Raw genomic sequence first — 25872 nt, forward strand, 5'->3', positions numbered from 1 at the left:
ACAGGGTCCAATCACTCTGACATAAACAAAGCCTCTCAGTGTATTACGGTAATTGCGTCATGCCTCCGGAAAAGGCCGTTGTGTCGCCTGTTTGGAGGGAGCAGAGTCTGAGCGGTGCGTTCGGTCAACATTATAGTGGGAAAAGCTTTTACAAAGATGGCTGTGAGTTTGCCTCCGGGTGGTGTGAACCTAGAGTCGCAGCTTTCGTCCATAATGGACGCGCTGGTGAAGGCGGCGGTGGTAGAAATCAGTCAGCTTTTCTGTGAGAGCTCTGCGGAGCTGCGCCTGCACTTAACCCAGAGCCTGCGGGAGAACGACAGTCTGCGGACCCGCGTGAAGCTCATGAGGAGTGAGATCTTCTCCCTGAAGCTGCAGACCAGAGCTGCACGACCCTCCAGCCGCTTTGGAATCCTGCGAGCGAACACCCCCAAACCACGAGTTAAAGCACAAGGTAAACAACTAAAATATACGAGTACCACGAAGTGGCCTACGCTGCCCCTAGCGGCGGAATAACGAACTGTCAAATAACTCAACTAAATGATGCTTTTTTCCTTCACACAAGCTCCTGCAGTTTCAGAGGATCAAACTACCTTCACTGTCACTGAAAAGGTAACTTTTTAAAGAAATATTCATGCTTTAGAATCTAGAGAGAAAGAGATCAAAACTGAACAAGGCCAAAATTCAAGGAAGTGGTTTGTGTCTTGATACAATCTCTTCAGTTTACTATTTCATTCATTCAGTCATGCACACACACAAACACACACACTGCAACAGAGACAAGGAGGGTGAAGTGCAATGCTGTACCAATGAAATTGTGTGCACTCTTGTGTTTGCATCTTTTCCAGAAAACACCTGTAGAGTGTCCTGATGTCATTTTAATCAAAGATGAGGATGAATCTGAAGAAGTTACTGCTGGTGGTGAGTTAGTTAAACCTTTTTATTTTGTAGTTTATATAACCTCATCTCAACCTCTCATGCATAAGCACAATAAATTTCTGTTTATATTTATAGACATTGGATCTGGCAGCGCAAAGATGGAGAATGAAAATACTGTGGACATCCCAAGTCAAGCACAGGAAGCTTTCATAGACCACAGTGGTACTTTTTACAACACATCTGATTCTTTGGCTTTTACCTCTTTACCTACCATGCAAACAGCTTCTCATGACCTAACTTCCAATGAACATATGCAAATTACAGTGCATAATGACATATTTGGGGTGTCACTTGCCAACCACATTGAAAGAACACCAATTATACAAAACGTTACTTCACTAACAATGAACCAGGACATGGGTGCAGGTAGTGAAGGCAGCTCCAGTAGTCCTGCCCCAAAGCAACAGAGGTCTAGTCACAAAATGTTTCCCTGCACCGTCTGCCGGGCTAAATTCAACACCCGTAGCGAGCTGAACACACATCGTGCCAGTCATACGGGTGGCTCTCCCATCACCTGTAACATGTGCGGTAAGGTATTTGTGAGCAAGAACACTTTAGGGATCCACATGCGAATCCACACAGGAGAAAAGCCTTATGTCTGTTTGCTCTGTGGGAAACGCTTCACACAAAATGGCGGTCTCCGGATCCATCTAAGAACGCATTCAGGCGAGAAACCTTTCAGCTGTTCAGTGTGCCACACCAGCTTTAACAACCCCAGCAACCTGCGGCGTCATAAGATCATACACGACGCTGTTTAGCAAGCTCAAGAATTGACTTTGGTATATTTATACTGCCTTCATACAGAAATGCCAAATGTATTATAAGTTTAAGTTGTTCATTATATAGACTGTTATTGCTTTGTTGGTCCACTGTAAACTTTTGTATTAATAAGTTCATATAATATATTAAAGAAATACTGTTTATAATTTTATTTGCTGTTGTTTTTGTGTGTGTGCATGCGTGTGTGTGTGTGTGTGTTTTCTTCTTATGCCTTATATCCACTCACTATATGAAGATACAATCAAGTGTTGGTTACTTAGATTAGATACTTAGAGTTACATTACAGACTTGCCTTACATGACTGTGCCCGCAGGAGGCAGTATTGTCCAAATATTTCTGTCTTCTATTTTTGTGACAAAAGGTTGCACTTTGGGACTACTTTGGTTGGTGTAAACTAAATTATCTAAGCCCCAATATTGCAACTCTCATATAAACCATCTATTATGCACAAGTTTTCAAAAGTCTGCACATGTGACAAAGAAATCAAAGATATCAAAGCAAGTTTGCACCATTAGTGAATGTGTATGAAAGAAAGAAAATTTGTATATCTGAAACTGAATGATTGTGTGTGTGTGAATAAATGGGTGTGGTTTTGTATGTGAGTGTGAACTGAATATTTTTTAGAAATGGTATATTTGAGGGGTGTGATGTGTTCTAGATGTACTAGATGTGTGCACAATATGTTTACAGGTCTTTCATCCATCTACACCAAAACTGTTATTTTTACTTAAACATCAGCCTGTCCAGGGACTACAGGTGGAAATTTGTATTTTTTGCTATAACCTGGCACCATACATCTTTCCTGCTTTTTTTATTTTTAAGGTCAATGTATTGTGCACTGTCCCTGTCCAAATAAAAGCAGACCATAACAAACATACCATTATCATTATGGGTTTACTTTGTATAGGCCTGTAGAACTGCAAGATGTTTTTATTAGGCTTACTAGATAGATATAAATAAATGATTAATTCCTAAACGTGGTTAAAATAGAGAAACACACATGACTCAGGGTTGTGTGGGCAGTGGTGGCCAGTCAAAAAAAATCCCTCATGTCTCTTGTCTTGGTCTTGTTTGCCAAAGTATGGATCAAGGCCAGTAGTTTTGCACGCTGTTGTGGAATGTGTTTTGTACTTCCCCAAGAAACGCTGCTTCCTCTCCTCCTCCCCTGACCATTGTTCTTGGGCAATCAATGAAATGACATCAGTGTGAGACTCATGTTGGGAATAAATGGGAGGAGAATTACAAACAGGCGGAGAAAAAGGCGTTTACAGCGTTTCTTATCTCACATCCCTTTGGCATTTTGCATTTGTGTCTCATTCCTTAAAAGATATCACCATCTAAAATCGCACAGCTTGACTTAAGTTGGTTATTTATAATTGAACAAACACCTGTGTGGCAGAGGATTCGCGCGCGCCGCCTTTACGGTAAAGCCTCGTGCAGACCCCGCCCTCCCTGTGATAGAAAACTCGGTGATGTCGCTTCATCTTTAACAAGCTTGACCCAGAAGCAGCGAAGGAGGGGAAAACAAGAGAGAAAAGCAGCCACCAAACGGACTAGCCTGTCTCCCGGGGGTCTTGTGGGCGATTTGCAGGACGCTGTAAGTATCCTCATAGCCGTAGTATCGTGTCTAAATGAAACAGGTCGTGTTGGTAGAGGGTGCACTGCAGCGTTGGCAAGGAGTGGTCACATCATCGACAGAGGCTAACGGTGCTAACATGCTAACTGTGCTAGCCGCGCTCACATGCTTTTATTGTTTGCAGGGCGCGCGTTCACAGCATGCAAAAAGGTGTAAATGCACATGCTAGCGATGTGTAAATGTATCCCACATAGCAGGCTTTTAAATAATGAAATTGAGCGGAACTTGAGCTTTTGTTGCTAATCTGTTTGCCATGCTATGCTCCAGGCTCGCTGTTGGCACCGCTCTCATGGGGCTGTGTGGGTTATTGTGATGCTAACGGAGCAGGACAGGCAAACCAGGTCATATGGCTGCTGCTGAGAGGCGTTTAGGGCTTGATGTGATGTTCAACTTTAATTTCTGTAGACTTTGGTGTGAGCTTTACGCACAGATGCACAATGCTCTTTGTTCTCCAGACTATAGTTTGTAATGTTACTCTTAGCCGGGGTAGTGTTACCAACTCTCTGGCCAATGCCCCAGATTTGTCTGGTAGATGGTAAACCAGTCTTTAGTCGTGAAATAATGATTCTCATCAGCTGGGTCACGATCACATCACGTGCTTAGGTTCGGTCTTTTTGGACCTCCCATAACCTAAAGACTTGACAGCTCAGTGGTGGTCAGGCTGTACATCTATGCTGTGGGCTGTGTGCATTTACTGTGCGTTGACCTAGTTGTTCACGGTCCAATTGAAACGCCCTCACGCCAGATGCATGTCATAGCTTTAGAATTGCATGTTACAATGAATGTTTTTGTGAAGTTGTCATTTCTACAGAGCTGCCTACAAGTGTGCATGTATTTAATGCATTTTGGGTGGTGGTCTCTGCTCTGTCACAGGCGGGACAGTGCCTCTGTCAACTCTTGAACCTGTTGAGTCAGTCCTGTGTGAACTTGTTTTGGTTGCAAATGTATGGGTGAGTGTGTGCCACTAATCTCTCCTTTAACCTGTAAACAGTGTTTACGAATGGCAGCGTAGTGCAGTGTCTACTGGACTGGTGTTTGACCCCAGAGGTTGTAGGGGAGTCATTTCTGTTTAAATAAAGTTAATGTATAAAGGAGAGTTTCTATATGCATCAACTTTACTTAAACGGAAATTATTAAGTGCAGCTTTCCATTGTGTGAAGACTGCAAAACAGGCTTTGAGTTCAATCTTTTCTTTGAACTATGATCTTTAGGTGCTCTCTTGAGTTGTACAGGTTTAGCAAAATGCCTGGGCGTGCATGTTAACATCCAGCATGTATGTGTTAGGAGGTAAGTGGATTAGTGGGTTAAAGCCTCAATCCCATTACGAGCCACGCTCAGTCCAAACCATTGCTCTCCTGCTCATACGTGAGATGAACAGACAGATGTGCATTTTCCTGTGTGTGTTGTTTTAATGGAGAGTGTGTTTCTGAATACAGGTGTAGCTACAGAGTACATGAGCGTGCCTTATACAGTCCACAAAGCATGCACTGTAGCTACATGTGAGCACAGATGTCTCTGAGTTAAGTGAGTCACGCTGATGGACGGCCCCAGTATCAGATGTTTCTGTGACTCGTGGTGCGTCAAAGACAGTCAGATGTTGACCCCAAGACATTTGACTGACCTCTCAACCATGTTCTTAACTGTAGTGCAGGGACACTTGTCAGATTAAATATTACACTGTTTTTAAATTGTAGTAATCAGCAGTTGGAGGCAGCGCCTTTGATGGTTTTGCTTTGTTTGCTTTTGTAATGTCAGGTTAACCACATTATTCAGGAAAGCCAAAAAGGATTTCTGTATCAAAACTACATGTCATCATTATACTATTTCAAGACTTGAACTTGATACTATCTCATTTTTATTTTCTATTAAGAGGTGTCCAGTCTGTTTTTATTTAATGTGGTTCAAATTAATCTAAGGTACAATGGACAACTTTTTGACTAGATCAGAGATTAGATCAAAAATATTAATTGCATCCCAATTTGCAGATGCTCAAAGTTTTAATGTTGAAATAATGTGTGGTTTATTATGCAATATTTATATTGTAAACAACCAGTTATGTTATTGAAGCAACTACAGGATAGCTGCATATGAAACCCTGTAAGTGCCCAAGGGAAGAGCTGTGATTTTGTTAATTCAGTCATGAATCAGTATGAAAATTTGAGCTCTTTTCTAATGCGATGGTAGTGTTTGGTTTGTCTCATACAAAATACAGAAGCAGCTACTTTAGATGGAGAACCACACAAGAAAGAGGAAGAGTGGCTGGTGATAAACATCTGAATATAGGGGAATTCTGACCACTGTAAAAGACAGAGGTCAACCAGGAGCAGGTGGTCAGTTCAACTAGCTCCCCCCTGCTGCTAATGAGTTGTTGTTTTTTTTTTTTTTGTTTTTTTTCTTTTTGGTCCCTGTGTGCAGTTATGTAGGAGAGGATTCTTGGCAAGCCAAGCAATCTTTTATGCATCCTCCTTGCACTCCTCAAATCCACAATCCACAACATCCTGTTTCTCGGGAAGTGGTAGCAGGAGGAGAGGCTGGGGTGAGGCAGGGGGGCAGCACCGATTGTTGTCTGCATTGAAACTTAGTTTCAGCCTTGGAGCGCCTCTAACAGCTGTGTCACAGGGAGAGCCAAGTGTAAGACATGGGTCATATGTGTGTACTTTGGCCTCTTCGTACAGCTCCTGCTTCTTAAAACATGCACATACTCATATTATGGCAGAAAAATAATGCTTTAAAAATGAAGCATTCAGCAGATATAAATTATTGGTTCAATTATGTGTAAACGGTTATGAAACCACTGTAATGCAAAATTAAGTCCCTCCATGTATTAGTTAAACTTTCATAAACATGCACTAAACCAGGAGACGATGAGGATACATTTGCAGCCATATTTCAAGACCTGTACATAGTCATACAATGTCAACTCCACAGTGCTGTTTGTTTCTTGCATAGTAATAATAATAATTCACTGTATAGGCAGACTCGGTGTCGTTTTAGAATAAGGCAGAGCAATGTAACGCATCAAGATTTTTTTTTTTAATTTTTATTTTTTGGTTTATTGTCTCATTAAAAACAAATATGACTTTCAAAATTAATTTCCTAAAGATAAAGGAAAACATTTTAATCAGGGTCATTCAACTCAAAATGGGCCAGTTTATTTCTCCAAAGAATAAACTCTGCTTCAAACCAGATGCTTACTGACAGAACTAGCTGTGGACCTCTCTATTGAAAAAGACCCAAGCTGATTGGAAAAAAATTTAGAATTGTATTATTTGCAGATGTATGTGTCTTTTACTGTAAGGTAGGGCTGTGCAAAGAAAAAGCACATTAACATATATTGTTAAACTTGTTTAAAAGTTTCATTGATGTGTTTTGAGTCATACAAACATCACATTGTTCTATTGACCTCTGAGATGGACAGCTGCGGATGCCTCGGTCCAGTGGAGGTTAAGCTATACACTCACTCCCAAGTCTTCACATGCCAAGACTTATCTGTGCTGTTTATAATCTGTCATGTTCCACACTGATGCATGGGCTCATTATGAAGACGCAGCGTGGGACGGTCAGAGCTGGACATGTTTTTTCAAAGGGGATAATGAGAGTGATGGCAATGACCGCTACTCCACAGGCTGTATTTTATGTAATACTGTCTGTTAGTGCTTATTGATAGCTGATTTATTCATGATTTATTGGTGGTAAGAATTACTTTTTTGTTCCTCGGCCTGTCACGATAACACGATTTTTGAAGTGCAATATATCTCTGAAGAAAATATAGACAATAAACGATGGTGTTGAAACAAATTTATGCCACTGATATAATAACGTAGAAGTAAAGTAGAATTATTCACCTAAAAAGATTCAAAATGTATAAAATGGTTAAAAACACAAACTGCAATAAATAAATAAATAAATAGCAGAATTAAATACCTGAGTTTGTAGTAAATTTAAGTTGCATATTTTGAAAATCAGCCCAACATATCACTCCAAAAATATCGGCAGAGCTCATCAGTCAATGGTTGCTCTGGATTTTAAACAAACGGTATCGGCGTCGGCCTTGAAAAAATATCAGTTGATCTCTTGTCTACAGCTTAGTGAAGCATGTGGTTTGGAGCAGAGTTCAGACTTTTTGTTTGTTAAATGGCACCGAGTAAAAGTGAGTGTAATCACCCAGCCCTAAATAGTACTTATGCCAGAGCTTTTTTTTATTTATATCGTAATTCATGATGGTATATCTTTATTTTGACCATCACTTTTACAGAAATTGAAGTAAGTGTGAAAGTGCAGGAGACCATGACGTTTCAATGCATATTAGCCTGTGTTCTGTGAATCCTGGTTTACAGTAGAAGAGTGGGTGGCCTGCTGTGCTGACTTGGCTGCAGACAATGCAAGAATTCAGCCTTAAGTTTTTCCCTCCTCTTTATCTCATCCCTACGCCTCCTCAGACTCCTGTTTCTGAGTGCAGTTTTATATTCGTTTGCCACTTGTAAACCATGCTGCCTGCCTGTCTGTTTTTTTCCCCCTTGTATCAGCTGTGTCCTGGCCATGACCTTATATGGGCATGACTGGTACAGACAGGATCCCTTCACGTGGAGGCTATTTAACTTTGGTTTCTGACTATAGGCCTCAGTGTGTGTGTAAAATGACCTCACGTCTCCCTATTAGTCATCGCCAGCTCCTATGCAATCTCCTGGTTTTGGTTTTCAAAAAAATGTCATGACTTACTTTAGCTACTCCTTAATTTCTCACCAGAAAATCCTCCTAACTCCCTCTTTTTCCCCACAGGATCTACCAGATAAGCTACGTTTAGGCGTTTGTTAGTCAGCAAACCGCTGAGATAGTTGTGTTTTTTACAGTTAAAAAGGTGTTGCAACAGTCTGTCAACATTGTCAGTTTGTCTGTCTCTTTCTGTTTGCCTAATCAGATTACTTTGAAAATATGAGTCAGTTTCACATGCTGTCCCAAGTTCCCCTCACAAATGCTTCCTCCATATTATAATAATGATAACACATAATACTCCAGGTATCTTTAGTAAGTTGTAAACTGAAGTACATTTGCACATTTGTATTAACTTACTTTACTAATGATACTAGAAAGAAACTATTTCATGGAGAGACATTGGGAAATTGGCCAGCCCCCCCTCTGAGCCTCGTCTAACCGGTCATACGAGCCTGTTTATTCCCGTTTGAAGTCGGGGGTTACACGGAACTGAACTGGTTTTAGGCAAAGGGCGAGTCAGCAGATAACGGCATCACTAACAAGTTTGGATTGGGGAAAACAATGTTTTTGTTGGTTTAGTTAAGACTCAGATAAGGGACAGAAGAGGTTAAATGAGGGCCAGGTTCTGGAGATTTGCATGTGTTGCTTAAATGGGCTAAAATTTGTTTTGCTTTAGTACAGATGTATTGTAAAAGCAGCTCTTGGAGTCAAAACAAGACAGCTGTATACTGTCTGCATCTAATTTTAAAAGTGTTTATCACTGGTCCACTGTTAGCATGCTAGTTGTTGTTAGCATTAGGGCTAAAAGCTGTAAAATGTGCTTGTAAACTCATTACGATTTAGAATTGGGAAGCTAGGAATGTGTTAACAGAGTGAGGATTCAGCAACACATACTCCCGTCTGCAGATAGCCTAAAAGTAATCGGATACAGCATCTGTTTTAGGGGATATTTAAATTCTTTTCTTGTTATAACCATTTTGCTTGGGTCCAAATTAGGCAAAAAATTACTAATGTTCTAAGCCTTTATCACAGTCATGTTGTTATCTTTGTGACATCTGCGCTTTTAGTTTTTATTCACATTTTGCATTTACTTAATCACCACTGAAGAAGGAGGTCATTTCTGGACTATGGTTTGAACTATTCTAAAAAGGTTATGCCCTGTGAATGAACGAGGAACCTGTAATTTTAGTCCAGGACAGGTTGGTGAGCAACAGTACTCTGCACCTGCTCAAGCTCTAGTTAAATAAGGCCATCTTTGTTTGTATAGTTGACTAAGTACACGGGGTGCACAGAGGGACAATGCCACCTCCCTATCCTCCTATCTCTGGATATGACCCACTAATGTCAAATATTTAAAAGGGTAGTGTTTTTTTTGTTTTGTCATAAACTTGTTCTCATGTTTGCAGGATGAGCTTCCCTTAAATAAATGTGCTATTTTCAGATTTTAGAGGAAGTTTCTGTGGTATTATAAGTAAATGTTTTTGCATGCACACTCAATTGAATATGCATTTCCAGCCCAAAAATTGTCAAAGCTACCAACCCTAATTCTTGCAAACGTTAGCAAGCTTTTTCGCCAGTTGATAATAACATTACCTAGCGTTTGTGTGTTTGATGATTCATTTTGTTATAATAAACCTAAACGTAGTAAAATCTTGAAATAAAGCGATTGCAGGTTGTAGAGCTTATGTTTTTGTGTACAGTACATGCATTCCTTTAAAATAAATAATCAATAAAATCAATAAAACAAAAATATTCTATATTTTTGAATTGTGGAAAAAGTCCTCAAAATGTCACCTATAACAGGAATCTGAAGTGGTAGCAGTCCCCATAGTCTCTACGTTAGCTGTTGGCTCTGCTCTACATGATGCTGAGTAAATGAAGGGTGTGGCCGCAGGTAGAGCTGCACTCTGTGGGGCTTTGTGTCTTGGGCTGTTATTTTCTTAACAGAATAAACACGTGGGCTCGTTGACATGCCTGTACGGTATTCTCACTATGTTGCTGCTTTTCAAACAGAAGTGCCTGGACTAAAACGACCACCCCTTCTCTCTGCCTCCCTCTCTTTCCTTTTCTCCTTCCCTCCCTCCCTCTCTCCCTCCTCTCCCTCTCTTTTGGTTCTCTGCAGTCGGTTCCTCCCTGTAGATCCACTCGTTTCTGGGCTTGGTGCTCCTGTCCCCCTCTTCCCATGAGCAGCTAAAGCTCTGGGTTCTTGGTGCCATAACTCCACCTGTTCTGCTAAGCCACGCCCACTGGTGAAGGTGTGTATTCACAATTTGTACTTCTGATATTGTTTTGTTGAATGTTGCATGTAAGTTTTGGTTGTTGATTTAAATATCCCCTCTACGAAAAGGTGTCACTTTGGACCCAACACATTTACAGTCACCTTGCACGCAACTGTTGCTGGTGAAAATACTTGACTTGTTACTTAAAAAATAAGCACATTATGAACAGCACACTTCCCTTTTATTTATAATTAGGCCTGTCACAATAACACATTTTGAAGTGCAATAAACGATAATATTGAAACAAATTAATACCACTGCCACAATAACCCTAAAGTAGGATTTCTAGAACATCTAGGACATCTAAAAATTATTCTAGTAACAATATTGTAAAAAAACAACACAAAATGCATTAAATAAATAACTGAATGAAACACTTTAGTAGGCTGTCTGCATCTACAATGACTCATAATTGGACCCGCTACAGCTGAAATATTATCTTAGAACAGAAAAATCACTCAAAATCCCGCACTAGTACAAAGACAAAAGTACCCACAATAAATACTGACTCCAAAAACTACCGGTACTTGTTCCATCTAACATATACTGGACAATAAGTCGATATAGTGATTATTGTGACAGGCCTAATTATAATGGAGTCAAAATTGTGTCTGCAGGACTGCCCAAAATGGCTTTATAATGTTAAAACTAATAAAGTAAAAACAATAATTTGCTCTTGTGATACTATAACTGTTTTATAGTAAATGGCGTACACAGAAGGACCATTTTAAAAACTGCATACAACATTTTTTTTCAAAGGAAAGAAACCTGTTCCTCTTAACTTGTGTGTAGGCTAGTGTAGCAGTTGCAGTAGTCATAGTATTCTGATAAGTATTTGAAAACCTTAGTTCCCACGGTCCCCTGGAGATTTAGCCAATCCCACAAAAAGTTTATCTGCCACATTTTGCTGTGGTTGTTTTTGGGAAAGGTGTGTCTTTATTTTGGCCCACTCCCTGTCCTGTGCTGCTGCCTGTGTGTACTCGTGTGTACTTGTGTATACGCGTGTGTACTTGTGTGTAACTGAGTGTGTAACTGTGTGTGTCTCTGGGCCGTGTGCAGTGTGTATGGAGCAGTGTGAGAGCGCGGCAGCTCTGCTGGAGTCAGTCAGGGAGCAGGAGGTGCAGTTTGAGCAGCTGAGCCGGGCCCTGGAGGAGGAGAGGAGGAGAGTGGGGCTCCCCGCCACCAGCCCCTCCGCCATGGGCCTCCCTCTGCCCCACAAGCAGGTAACCACCGGCCCACCCCATGTCAAACGTTCCAGAGGCAGAGGTGGGATAGCGAAGGGGTTTTACTGCTAGGGTATTATTGTTACTTCAAGACTACAAGTAAAAAGTAACCAAGCTCCTGAAAAGCTAAAAATATTTCACGAACATTTCAGGAACTGTACTAGTGACGCTAGTCTAAATACTCTAGTAGTAGACAAGTCACGATAACACATTTTGAAGTAGTTCAATTAGTGTTGAAAATCTAGAGAATAAACAATAATATTGAATGCCATTAGGCCCCTGACATCCTAAAACAGGATTACCTCCAAAAAAACTATTCTCTAAGTACAGTAGCGTTAATAAACATGAGCTACAATAAATAATTGAAACACTTAATCAGTCATAGAAGTTAATTATTCAACTCTGTACAGCTGAGATCTTACCATAGTACAGAAAAATGCCAAAAAGTTCCCATGATAAATATTGACCCCCAAAAATACTTCTACCGATCATGCATTGAACGATAAGTTGATATAATAATTATCGTGACAGACCTAAACAGAAGAACTAAAAAGTAATTACCCAAAGAAAACCAAATTGTAGTGTTGATATCCACCGATACAGCTTTTTTCATGGCTGATGCCTTTACCGATCATTTAGAATCCAGAGGAACCGATGGCCAATAAGTTCTGCCGATATGTGGAGCTGCTTTTGCCCAAATCTTGTATTTTAAATTGATGACAAACTCACCCATACCCCTTTTCAGCACAAATTTATAAGAGTGTTGTAGTCATGTTTTGTGCAGTTATCTGTTCACATTGAAGTGTTCCATTGCAGCTCTGTGGATTCTTTAGGCCAAAATCAAACATTGGCCTCTGTTTGAGATTTAAGGCCAATAACTGGTATCGGCATGATATATCGGCCGATCGATATATCGTTCTATCTCTATTGTAGTGATGTCAACATTTTAGAAACTAAAGGACACATATTCAAAGTTTACATCAATACATGGGTGAAATGGGTAAAACTACTGTGTAAATTTGGGTAGACAAATTGAAATAGAAATGGATACCCATGGCAATTATTTTATTTAAAATTATCACCAAAGATAAAATTATGATACAGGGCACTGTTATCAGTCATAGTATTAGTCAGTCAGTGTAAGGTGTGAACTGAGGTCTTGAAAGAAATTAGACCCACCTCTGCCTGGAGCCCATTGTGGACTTCACTGTGGACTCCAGTCCTCGCCTTTCCCATACCAGCGTCATTCAAAATCATGTTTCTCTGCGATTTCTGACCAGTCCTCTGTGATCACTGCAGTGTTACATTTGTGTCAGTATTAAACGTGTGTGAAGCCTCCATCTGCAAAACTCATCAGTTACAGCCTGCACATACCATCAATGCCTTTGACATGCCAGAGATGGCCATCAGCAGCTTTGAGCTTTTCCCAGCATGCCTTGCTTTGTCACACGCCGGATATGCGCACCTTTCCTCTCCTGCTTTTGTGGAATTCTTTTCATGTCCCTCTGTGTTTGAGCATGTTCTGGTCATGGTATGTGGTCACTCTCCTGCATGCGCTGCTTAACAACTGAAAACGTTGTGTTAATTAATCACCAATTCCATTGTTTTTGTATTTCTGAAAATGACCACTGATCATTTCGTATAATCCAGTTGTGCATTTACAGAGTGAAGTGCCATATTTAAAAAAAAAAAAGAAAAACAACAATTATATTGGGGCAAAACTTTTACTAAGTGTCGTACCACTGATTTTTGCATTGGAGAAAAATAGTTATTTTCTTTACAGTCGATTTAGATTAGAAATGAGAATAATTTCACACATTGCCACTTATTAGAGCTTCGTTAGCAATGTGTAATTTTGACATTTTAAAATCTAAGAGCAGATGGTTTAATATTATAATTATTTGAAATGCTCATTCTCATTATTCTGCCAGATTACACTGTCGGCACAGCTGTTAATACAGCAAATGACTAACGTAAGCGTGTTAAGCGCATCATAAATAATCAGAGGAAATCTGACCTTTCAGTTCAAATGATTTCTTTTAACAGCAGTGCTGCCCCCATGTGGACATTAATCAAACAGCGGAGTTGCATCTAATTAGTTGTATGTCAGAGAGGCTGAGAAAGCATAGTACAAATGTTGTGTGATTAAAGTGGAGGGCACAACTTAAGCTACAAGGCATTGTTTGAGCAAGTGATGAGTGTTAAGATGACTGGCTGCATTCCAAGTGTCCTCCTACACGTCTGGTGGTGACTCATATGTTTCTTTTAAAGGGGGGCATTGTCAGGCAGAGTGTAGTCATTTACTTCCTCTAACTTGATTTAAAAAGTCCAATAACACATAAACAAGATAAAAACTTTATTTTTAGACTTCATTGAAGCACAAGGGAAATATCTTGCTTACAATAGCTCACATGAAAAACACGCTTGTAAGAAGTAGTTTTGTAGGTTATACAGAAATGCAAATTTAAATGCAGGTTAATATTTATGAAAGTTACATGGGTGTTAAACTATGATCATTAAACCACTAGCTGGAGCTGTGCAATTAAAGTTTGAATCAACACTGGCTCATTTCTAATCGTTAATGGTGCTTGGTTCTTTTTAATCGAGAGGTCAAATGTCAGTTCTCTGCTCCACATGCTTTTCACTGAGTTCAGAGGAAAGAATAAATATTGTCATTTTAAAAAGTCAAATTTGAAGCCAGTTTTTTTTTTTTTTTTTTTTTTAATACAACCAAAATTGAATCAAAACTCCTCCTGCCCACTATGAGGCAAAAAATATGATGGGTATGTTGGCATATCGCGCAGCCCTACCACATGATGTAATTGCGTAAATGCGTAATAGTATGTTTTGTCTCTTTCCAGAACGGGCGCTTATGTGATGCAGACATTGAACGCCTGAAACTGACCGACCCATACATAAACGGCACGCAGGTATGTTGTCTTTCATTGCTTTGTGCTCACTGCCTCCCCTATACAATGTGTAAGGTTTAAATGTGTCTTATGTTTGTCTTGGTTACAGTACAGAATGGTGGACCCTGCACACAACTCTGTAGACGATGGCTACACACCAGAAGACGACTCCCACGAGGCTCATTCAGTGTTTTCAGATGAAGGAACTGCCCGGAGACAAGATAATGGGGTAGGCAGGCAGGCCATAACAACTCCAAACCTATTAAAATCAAAAAGAAACTTCAATAGTGCTTTTAAATCTGCCGCAAAGGGAGTGCTTTTTGGACTTGGAATAAAAGAAATTGTATTTTACTTGCCGAAATGAAATGATTTATGCTAGTGGTTTTCAAACTGTGGTACACTGCAATATTTAAGTTAAAGACAAATCTATAGGAAACATTTTGTCCTCTTTTGGTTTAATTACTATTCAAAACTACTACTTATTCGTGCTGTAGTCAAAATGTAGACATGGTTTAGCCTTAATTTTTCCTGATGTAGTGTGGGATTAAATCTCGAGGTACTTGATGTGGAAAGTTTGAGAAGAACCGTTGTCAATATATGCTGCTGTTGACTGTTTTAGATGAAGAAGCCAATCTCGCGCACAGTTATGCCCTCAGACTCCATGTCCATTGATGGGGGCCTCTCTGTGCCCGGGATGGGGGTGTACAGTGCCACGTTGGACCGGCCCTACAGACAGGTCGGAGTCCCAGACTACCCCACTGCCACAGTCCCCAGGAATTACCACTACGGCCCTGTGGGTGGATATGACGACTACAGAGCCCCTCCCTCAGAGGCATACACCAGTTTAAGCAGAGGGTCACACATGGAAGAGCGTTACAGGTACACAACACTCTTTTCAAAGTTTTTATGGAGTGTCTGCTGGTTTGGTGTTGCAGAAGTATACATAAATTATGTAATTTGCAGGCCTGTTGATGGCTACAGAACTTTGGATTCTGGTTACCGCGCCCCCAGCCGGCAACAGATGGACCCTTACGCTGCTCAGCCCCAAGTGGGCCGAGGGATGAGGGGCATGGGCTCTGCTATGGACATGAGGTATGGGCATGGACACTACGGCCTCGAGGACGACCAGCGTAGTGTGGGCTATGATGACTATGGGATGGGACCCCCGCCCATGCACCCTGGGGGTTATGGGACCATGCCCCGCCTCGGGCCTGGCCCAGGAGGCATGGACCGGAGAAGGTTAAGGTAAAGCACGGTTATGAAATGGTGACATAAATTTGCTGGTTTGTAGTACTTAAATGCTTGTCCGTCCACAGGAGTTGTGAAGACACTTTAGACAGTGACATTGGAGTGGACCCTTATCCCTGGGGAGTCCCTATGACTTTGGACAGGGGGAGCATGGCGTCTCTGGACAGCACACTGCGAAAGGCTCCTCCCGGCTCCTGGAGACAACCCGAGCTACCTGAGGTCATCGCTATGTTGAGCTATCGTCTCGACCCCGTCAAGACCAACGCTGCAGCCTTTCTGCAGCATCTCACCTTTAAAAATGACAAGGTAAAACACTGCACTGCTCACTTTCTCTGCTGTTCAAAAACAGGATTTGGTAGCAGGAAGTTCTGATTATGCATGTCTGATTGGGTATGTTTGGTTATGTGTGTAGGTCAAGTCAGAAGTGCGGCGATTAAAGGGTATCCCAGCTCTGGTGTCTTTGCTGGACCACCCCAACAAGGAGGTGCACCACTCCGCCTGTGGGGCACTCAAGAATATATCCTATGGGCGGGACCCAGACAACAAAATTGCAATCAAAAATTGTGATGGCGTGCCAGCTTTGACCAGATTACTTAGAAAAACACATGACCAGGACCTTACAGACACCATCACAGGTATTACACACAATTCTATATCACCCATAAGATTCACTTTTTAAGATTCACTGTCTAATTGAATAGTTATGTTTTGGTTCAGGCACTTTGTGGAACCTCTCATCACACGACGCTGTAAAGATGGAGATAGTGGACCACGCCCTTCATGCACTAGCTGATGAGGTAATAGTGCCACACTCAGGCTGGGAGCGCGGAGGTAACGGGCCAGAGGAGAGCTGCAAACCACGGCACCTGGAATGGGAGACTGCTTTGACGAACACAGCTGGCTGCCTTCGGTACATGAGCTTTTAAAATATAAGATGATGATCAAGTTTAAGTCTTTAAGTCGTTAAATTTGTGATATTTTTTTTTTTTTTTTTTTTTAATAGGAATGTGAGCTCAGAACGAAGCGAGGCCCGGCGAAAGCTGAGAGAGTGCTCTGGTTTGGTGGATTCTCTCATGTATATTGTTCAGTCACAGATCAACCGCAAAGATGTAGATAATAAGGTGAGTTCAGTTTTAAATGTGTTGTTTTATTATTCAGTTTACCTTATATAAAAATGTACTATTAATTTTCAAATTTAACAGACTATTGATGAATGCTGGTTTGAGTAAATTTTCAAATAACATAAACCTATAAATCATACTGGTTGTCTGATCACTTTATCAATAATTCAGCTTTCTCTTCCCTTTCTACGTTTCTTCTGTAGTTGGTGGAGAACTGCGTCTGCCTCCTGAGGAATCTGTCCTATCAGGTCCACAGGGAGATCCCGGGCTGTGAGCGCTACATCGATACCACGCCGCTGAGCCAAGGGGGCGCTCACGGTGCTAACAAAGGGGGCTGTTTTGGGTCTCGAAAAGGCAAAGGTTAGTGTTGTGTAGCTTTAGCAGGTCATGAGCACTCAAAATCAAAAACATTGGCTGTTTATGACAATTCATTGCTGTTGGGTTTGAGCTTGGTGGTGGCAAAAAAGCGCCTGTTGCTGGTTTTCACAATATTCCACCTTTTTTCTTCATCCTTTTTTCCTTTCTCCAAAACTCCTCCCACCCTCCTCCTTCTTACCTTCTCTCTTTGTTTGGTTTAGACGAGTGGTTTTCAAAAGGTAAGAAGTCTCATCTTGGTGTTACTGCGAATCAAAAACTGACCACCCCATCACCATGAGCATTTGACTAACAAGTTTTCATTGAATCACACATTATAGTCACCATAAACATATTTGAATGTATTTTTATCGAGTGTGCATGTTTAGAATTCACATACGGCATTGCATGGTACAGCTTGTCCAATGGCGGCATGTCACTTCACATACAAAAAATACAGGATAGAAACTGCGCTATGCTATTTTTTTCTTTAGCTTTATCTTTGTTTTGTTTTTCATTCCAGCAGGAAAGAAGGATGGAGACGATGGAAGTGCGGACCAAGTTGACATTCCAAAGAGGACAACGCCTGCCAAAGGTATGTCCCTGCAAAACACTTAAGAGATTATTTAAAATTATAGTTTTAATTAAATCTTTGTACTGTCTGTTTTTGTTAATTATTGAATCTTATTTCAGGATATGAGCTTTTGTATCAGCCAGAGGTGGTGCGAGTTTACACTTCACTTCTCAGAGAAAGCAAAAACCCCTCAGTGCTGGAGGCTGCAGCTGGTGCCATTCAAAACCTGTGTGCTGGACGATGGACGGTATGTTATAGTAATTAGTTCAGTGGTTTTCAAATTGGCTGAATTGGCTCAAAGTGTGTTTTTAAGTAGTACAAAACTAGACGCAATCCAAGACCAGGACTATACTTATAATCAGTGGTGGAACATTACTCAAATATTGTACTTTACTATTTGTACTTTAAGTACAGATGCCTTAAATTTGTACTTGGATGTAGGGAAGTAAAAGTCAAACATGAAATGAGTAGAAAGTACAGATACCTGCTCTCAGTAAATTTAGAAGTGGATATGTTTTAACAGGACTGAAAAATAAAAGTGTTTTTTTTTATGTTTGCGACGTGCAGAGAAGGCTGAGGGTTTGTTTTTAACACATTTGTGATTTGAGCAAACAAAAATATGATGACAAATAAAAACGGCTAGAATAAAAGATCACTTCAGTTGTTTCTGTTGAACAAAATCCAAGACAAATCTTTATCAAAAGCAGTTCATTTGAAGCATTATTAGATCTCAAATTCTGCGCAAAATACTAACCCTAACCTATATAATGAAATGTTTAGTCAATTAAAATTGTCCCGCCATACTGATTCAGAATTAACTAAAAAGACTGACTTAATAGAACTACATTATCATAACAACCAAATAGTAGTAAATTAAAATAGCATTTTAAAAGTCAAATCACTACCATATTGATGCAGTATTTGCTATGTATATTCACTATTAATACCATCTTTCATGTCTTTTCTTCAGTATGGTAGATATATTCGAGCTACTGTGCGTCTTGAGAAAGGTCTTCCAATGATGGCAGAGTTACTGGCCCATGGCAACGACCGTGTGGTTCGGGCCATGTCTGGAGCGTTGAGAAACCTTGCCATCGACAGCCGGAATTGCGAACTTCTAGGTACAATAACTTAACAATTTTATTCATGTATATTTTTAGCCTGTTGGAAAGACTGCAGACATACAGCTTTCTTACAACTTGTTTTGTTAATAGGTTTACATGCAGTGCCTCATCTTGTGGCCAATCTTCCTGGAGGCCAAAGTCAGTCGGGACGCGTTCTTTCGGAGGAAACTGTGGTGTCTGTACTGAGCACTCTGGCTGAGGTTCTTGGGAACAGGCTAGAAGCAGCCAAAACCCTTCGAGCTACCCAGGGTATCGAGAGGCTGGTGCTCATCAACAAAGACGGGTACGCAGCCAGGAAAAAAAATCAAACTGTTACACAATACAAGTAGATTAGAAACTGTTGGTGACGCAACATTCAGTTAAACTTTGATTAACGATGATGCTCTGGGCTTCTAATTGGGTCAAAAACCAAACCCAATGAAGACTAAACCACAACCAGACTTTGCTGTTTAAATATTGCAATTGCCAATGTAGAGATGATTCTTAAACTTGATATTATTCAGTTGTAGTATTTTATTTTTTTTTTTAACCTTTTACCAGGTAGGTCGGTTGAGAACCAATTCTCATTTTCAACGACGACCTGGCCAAGAAGCAGAAATTTCAACATACAACAGAATAACATCAATACAGGCAAAGACAAGACAAGACAAAACAACAACACTAAGACAGTTACTATTTTCCACTATTTACATATATACACATAGGTGAGCAGAGTTTAAAAAGTAAAGAGTTAAAAACAAGTACATTGGTCACGTACTATAGATATTATTGAGTTGATGAATCAAGCTATTGGTATCATAGTGCTAAGTTTTAGAGTTTTTTGTAGATTGTTCCAGTCGTTGGGTGCAGCGAACTGAAATGATGATTGACCAAAGGATGTACAGACTCGTGGGGTGATCATGGTGATAATGTTACTGGAACGTAGGTTATGTGTGTTATTAGAAATATTGATGAGTGAGTGAAGATAATGAAGGGTTTTACCAATTAATGTTTTATAGATGAATTTGTACCAATTTATTAATCTGCAGGAGTGAAGTGACGGCCAGTCACTCTGTGAGTACAGAGGACAGTGATGGGTAGTGAAAGGGGCACCTGTGATAAAACGGATTGCTGAGTGATAAATGACATCAAGTTTATGGAGGAGAGTTTTTGAATTGAATTGAATTGATTTTAAAGCCCTGCTGTGTAACGTTTTAGCCAAAAATAGACTAATAATATCCAAATTGAAAAACATGCTCGTATTGTATTGAAACATTTCGAAAAACATGCGTCCTTACTGGTAGCAAACGTGCATCTCCACAAAACCAACTCTTATTTGGCTTGAAAGAGCTTCTTCCTAATTATTTCCATGGAAATTCAATTTTTTTGCTATTATATTTCTCGGTATGGCATAGAACTCATCTCTTTCCCTAGAGACTGTTTCAAAGTATTTTTTAACAAAGTTGAGTTTTAATTTTCTATTGCAATGACTTCAACAGTACAATCCAATAAAGCCCTCGAGTCAAAAAATCTAAGAGGTTATAATACATATTTAACTACACCATACGCTAATCCTTGTGTTGCTTTGCGTGCTACAGAAAGCGTTCAGACCGTGAGGTGCGAGGAGCCGGGCAGGTGCTGCAGCTCATCTGGGCCCATAAGGAGCTCCGACGGCCTCTGGAGAAAGACGGGTGGAAGAAAACAGACTTCATGGTGAATCTGAATCCTGTCGCTAACGGTCCCAGCACCCACGCCAACGGCACCTATGAGGACAGCACCACGCCGCTGCTCGACAGAGGTTAGGGAGCAGCTTGGTTTCAATAAGATGTAGTTTGTTGAGTAATGTTGTAGTTTTTGTAGATTTGAGTACTTGGTCAAATTATTTGTAGTTTTGAATCTACTCATGTGACAATTGTATTCTTCCATAGGGGAGAAGAGAGATATAATTCCTCTTAACGATCTTGGCCCTGGTTGGTATTTATTTGTTGGAAAAATGATTGGGATAATCAGTGATTTTAAATATGGTTGTATTAAGTTACTTTTGTCCTGTTTCAGAAGCCTACTCTACACTGGACCAGAGGAAACGCACTCTGGACGACACTGCTGCCACTTTACCAGTACGTATGGCTTGTGTATTTTCATTCACAAACTGCACTGCCCTCTGCAGTCTGCTAACCCCTAATCACCTAATAACAGCTTCTCCGCTTTGACTTGAACTGCCAGTTCTCACTCTCACGCCTCTGTCTCTCTCTGGTTTTCTCTCAGCGAGGGGTGTATGGGGCCAGAAAGGGCTCCCTGCCCCTGTTGGACTCCTACGATGGTTAGCCCTCCCCTCCCTCCTAACCCCTCTGCATGTAACAGCATGGTATGTCCAACTCACCTCTCGTCCTGCATGGACTTCAGGGTTTTCAGGCCTGGCCAGCCAATCCTACTCATGTTCTTATCTCAGGGCACTGTTTGATCACATGTTTCAGACTCTAGTCACAGTTCTAAGCAAGTCAGTTTTTGAAGTCGTCTGAATCACCTGCTGAGTTACTGAATCTAATGTGAGTCATCTTCAGCTCCAGTTGGGAGTTTTGTTCACTATTGCGTAAAGGGATACAAAATGTAAGGAGTGTCCCATGGGAGAAAAGGTTTCAAAGACAGTCCTCTAACAAAGGTTTGGCACTCAACAAAACATTGCCCAGATAATGGACAGTGACTTCCGGATGGTAACTGAAATGTCTCCATTTCTATCTACCTTTTTAAAACTTTCTAATGTTTTTAACACAAGTTATTTTCATAAAGAAATTGGGTCAAATGTCTGAAAAGATATATAGATATTTATAAATCAGTTCCGTCACTCACACGGCCCTTCCAAGATTGGAGATCCCCAAATTATCAGGTTGCAACCTCCAAAATAAAATCTGTGTTAGTCGAGTCTTTGAAAAGTATTCTTGTCCCGGAGATTGCAGTTGAGTCACCACTATTCAGAAACCTGTGTGTAAGTAGAGTAAAATGAAACCTGATGAATCATTTATTTCAGGTTCGGAGCTTAGTGTCTCATTCCCTTATGGCAGTCTACTGTACTTTCTCCTGTTTCCATTATTTTTATTATTTGATGACAAAGAAAAACTGTAGGCTGGCTGGTTAGGCTAAAGGTTTTCTGTTGTTAAACTTTAAATCCCCTGTGAAACCTCTTCTGTATTAATAATGGTGTATTTTTAATATATTGTACAGACATGTATTGTATATGTCCGACTGTGCTACTGCTATAGTTGGTACAAAGTGTTTTTTTCTGCATTGTCTAAATGTAGTGATTAACCCCAAAAGTAAGTGGTAGAATGTTTTGGGGTTTTTTGTTTTTGTACCTGGTGCTACAGTGACTGGTCTCTAACCCTACTTTGTGTGTGTGCCCCTTGTGACTGTATTTTGTATAAGTGGGGAATTGCTTTAAATTAAAAAATAAAGCAGCAACACATATTTGTTTAAACAAGGCCATGTTCAGTGATATCTTGGTCATGGGTGTAGTGATGGCTGTGATCTAGTTTACCCTGTACAATACTTTCACAACAAAATGAGTCCTTGTGCTTCTTTGTGAATGACCTCCTTGTTCCACTGTAAAACACTCCTACGATGATGTGTTTTATTCACACTTTGTTCTTTGTTCCTACAGAAAAACTAATAGTGTGCATCACCCAGATGGGGCCATCCCTGCCCTACCACTGCTACTGAAGAAGATCCCGATGCACAGGCCCCCTTCACCACGGGATTAAACCACCAGGGGGCGACATCCAAAGAGACTGTTTGCAGGCAGAACATGACATGCAGCACATAGTGACACATAGACACCCACTTTTCTACAAATCTATTGTAGCAAACAGAATATATACAATTTTTAAATTATTCTACTTATGTATTGGCAATCACCTTTGTTGACAATCATTTAATTTTGGTGTTGTCATTCTTGTTCTTTTTCTCTTGCTCTTGTCAACATTTTGGTAAAACTTTGTCATGGTCAAGTTGTTGCTGCCAACACTGCATCCTATTGATAAATTGTTCTTCTATGTAGGTTATATTCTGTATATAAAAAGAAAATGGATGACTGCTTAAGGTTTGACGACTTAATTTAAATTGCCCCCTTTGATGGGACTGTTGGGAGTTTTGGACTGGCTGACGTTTTAGCAGAATGTGAGTGACCTGTAGATCAAGAATGTTGTTTAATATAGGCTTTATTTTCCTGTGTAGACTTATTTTCTCCTGCTCGGGTCAGAGACTGGTGTGAAAAAGCCAGGCGTGTGTATATTTGTCATACGATAAACCTGTGATAGTGTGTATGTGTGTCAAATGAATAAGGACCTTACGCGTTATGTTGTTATTATGTGTGCATTATGTTTGTTGAATGCACGCTTCTGTGACAACTTTGTGTCAGATGTTTTGTACAAATCGCCTCCTTTTTTGTTTGTTTGAGACCTTGCTTTTTACCTTTCTCCCACTGAAAAATTATTGTCTGACCTCCAAAGGTTGCCAGAAAAGGCGTAAAAGAAAATAAAAAAAAACACTACTAAACCAATTACTCAAAGCTAACGTTATATTCATTCAAACATTTAAACAGGGGCTAAGTGTAATATCACAGATCTGCTGCTTTTGGCAATGTTGCACATCACATGCACATGAATTTTTGATAACCTCAAAGGAAGCTCAATAATGTTTTAATTGGGATACTGATAAAATAAGCACATGTTCAACCTAATGTTTTTACAGCTTTTTTTTTTTGTACTGTTTGCGTATTTTAGTTTGCGAAAGATCCAGTTTTTTAGCCCTGGTTTTATCAGTTACTTTTAAGGCAAAAGAGACCAGTCATCTTTGTTTTTTTATAACTCCACACATAATAGTATATTTGTAATGTTGCCTATCCGTGTAAAATTATGATGTACCATTCGTACCTGCCTTGGCTCTTGAAGTTGCTTTTTCAGTATAAAATGTAACTGTTATACTGTTTTTATAAATAAAGATTTTTTCTTAGATGAAGGTGTGCAGCAGTTTCATATGTAATGTATAGTAGTAAGTAAGCTGGGGGGAGGGTTGCCATGTCCTAGAAGATGTGCAGCAGTTTATGTAATGTATAGTAGTATAAGGTGGGAGGGGGGGGGATTGCCATGTCAAGCAAATGAACACGTCTAATTAAAGAGAACGAGCTGGGTCCACCCGAGTTATGACTACTATTTTGACTTGCTAAGGCAAAAGACTGTTGTGCGAGATTAGCACCATGTCCATGTATTCACCAATGAACTTGTCTTTGGTATAATTACAATCTAATCTTTCAAAACGGTCCACTTGGCTTAAATTTCACTATAGTTTTCAAATCTGTAGACATCATTGGTGAGATTTTAAACAAGTGGTGATGTCTCCAGCTTTTCATTCATTTCTTTTACATTTATCAGTACGCTAACATGTAGTGACTGTGCAAGTGCAGTACTTGGACGACTGGGTGAGTGTCAGGTGAGGGTGTGAAAGTATTTAGTCGTGCCTCGCATGTAACTAAATGTTCCCAGTAGTGAGTAAAATGCAGCTGTTGGTTCACACGGCCTTTGGATGTGTAAAGGTTTAACTGTAAATCTAATTTAAGCCTCTGTTTAATGAAAGATTGATATTTGTGAGACTGAATGTTGCACCAAATAAGATCTCACCACATGTTTGTTTCTATGGAAATGTTCAATCTACAGTATGGCATTAAACATAACTAGCATCTTTGAAATTTCAGATGTTTTGATTGCTTATAAAATACCTTGATAAACATTCTACTGTGACTCTCCACATATCTGACCTGTTGGCATCCATCTTATTTCCATGGAGATAAAGTTTAATGCTATACAGTGGACTACTCAGGCAAAGTAATAACATCTCCATGAAGGCAAGCTGCTGGCGGACCAAGAAAGGTTACATAGTTTACCTTTCAAATTTTAATCGACTTATCTTGACAGACATAAACGCTACAGCAGTGGTCTACTCGGATGGATCTAATTATAATAACTTCTTGATATAGACTAATTCTATTTTTTCTAGGCCTGTATTTAAAGCATTTTTCTAATACCATTTGTAATTACTTTTGATAATCTTTATGTATTTTATATTTCATACAAGGAGTGTAAACTTTAAAATACATTTTTCAAAACCAAACTCAATTACTTCAAGACTCTCAAAGTATCTCAACTAGAATATGGGCCCATTACAGATTAGTCTAATGTTACTTCCCACACTGAATTCTGGTGTTTACTAGAATTCTCATTGAATCCCATAGGCATACTAACTATTTGTGATTGAGTAATGCTTGTATGACTTTCATGTAAACTTGAAACCACCAAACACTGCAGATTCCCCCTCCCTCTCTGTGTCCCATCATGTGGTGTCAGAGCTATTTCAGGCTCTCATGCAGTTATTCATTTCCTTTAAATCTCCCTTAAGCTCAAATAGAAGCAGGGCACTTTTAACTCCGGTGCTGGGATCGGGACGACTCTACCACACGGATACCACACAAGGAATATTTGTGTCATGCCATAATGTCTGAGGAAGTAAGGAAGAGTCTAATGTCCCGCTGTTTGTGCTGATTGAAGAGCAGTGTAAGAGGATACACCTGCTTGTGTTGATGGAGTCAGTTGAAGTCCCAGGTCTGTCCTCGTCTAACTCTGATGATGAGGGGGACAGGACCCCAGCTCCGGACTCGTCCCGTAAGACCACTCACACAGGGAGACAGAGTGCACTCTGTGGTTTGGGCTATAGCTGTGGGGTGGCCTGGAGACACTTGAGGCCCTTTATCCCTTTCTTCTTGATCAGCTTCATGGTGGTGGCCCTGGTTTTTTTGATGCAGCATATCATCTATGGAGGGCCCTTTAAAGACCCACTTTTCTTTGTCAAGTTTAATGAACGTTGGCCACGGCCCAGCCTAAGCACACAAGAGGGCCAGTGGTCTACAAAACTCTTCATTCCTGTCCCCTCTTCGAACTCGCCAACAGAAAA

The 25872-nt window shown here is 40.2% G+C and overlaps 2 protein-coding genes across 8 annotated transcripts; both read left to right on the plus strand.

Annotated features, from left to right (window-relative positions):
• Positions 1-61: 61 nt before the first annotated feature.
• Positions 62-1772, plus strand: LOC117377698 (zinc finger protein 160-like). Its single transcript, XM_033974175.2, has 4 exons — positions 62-451; positions 563-609; positions 846-918; positions 1012-1772. Exons 1-4 carry the CDS (start codon positions 157-159, stop codon positions 1692-1694), a joined length of 1098 nt encoding a protein of 365 aa, XP_033830066.1. The 5' UTR covers positions 62-156; the 3' UTR covers positions 1695-1772.
• Positions 1773-3047: 1275 nt separating this feature from the next.
• Positions 3048-23882, plus strand: LOC117377697 (catenin delta-1-like). 7 transcript variants are annotated; one of them, XM_055224590.1, is made up of 22 exons: positions 3048-3313; positions 10188-10320; positions 11404-11567; positions 14429-14497; positions 14586-14705; positions 15096-15355; positions 15440-15721; positions 15793-16030; positions 16137-16359; positions 16442-16634; positions 16728-16845; positions 17049-17205; positions 17424-17441; positions 17723-17794; positions 17893-18020; positions 18744-18894; positions 18988-19180; positions 20475-20674; positions 20805-20846; positions 20932-20993; positions 21142-21241; positions 22532-23882. In XM_055224590.1, the coding sequence occupies exons 3-21, from the start codon at positions 11409-11411 to the stop codon at positions 21199-21201; spliced, it is 2745 nt and encodes a 914-aa protein (XP_055080565.1). In that variant the 5' UTR covers positions 3048-3313; positions 10188-10320; positions 11404-11408; the 3' UTR covers positions 21202-21241; positions 22532-23882. The 7 variants fall into 7 exon arrangements, with proteins under 7 accessions (XP_055080565.1, XP_033830061.1, XP_055080568.1 ...); XM_033974170.2 differs by having other exon boundaries at positions 17726-17794; XM_055224593.1 differs by lacking the exon at positions 21142-21241.
• The last annotated feature ends 1990 nt before the right edge of the window (positions 23883-25872 follow it).

The sequence above is a fragment of the Periophthalmus magnuspinnatus genome, chromosome 10 (assembly GCF_009829125.3).
Source record: "Periophthalmus magnuspinnatus isolate fPerMag1 chromosome 10, fPerMag1.2.pri, whole genome shotgun sequence".
NCBI classification, from domain to species: domain Eukaryota; kingdom Metazoa; phylum Chordata; class Actinopteri; order Gobiiformes; family Gobiidae; genus Periophthalmus; species Periophthalmus magnuspinnatus.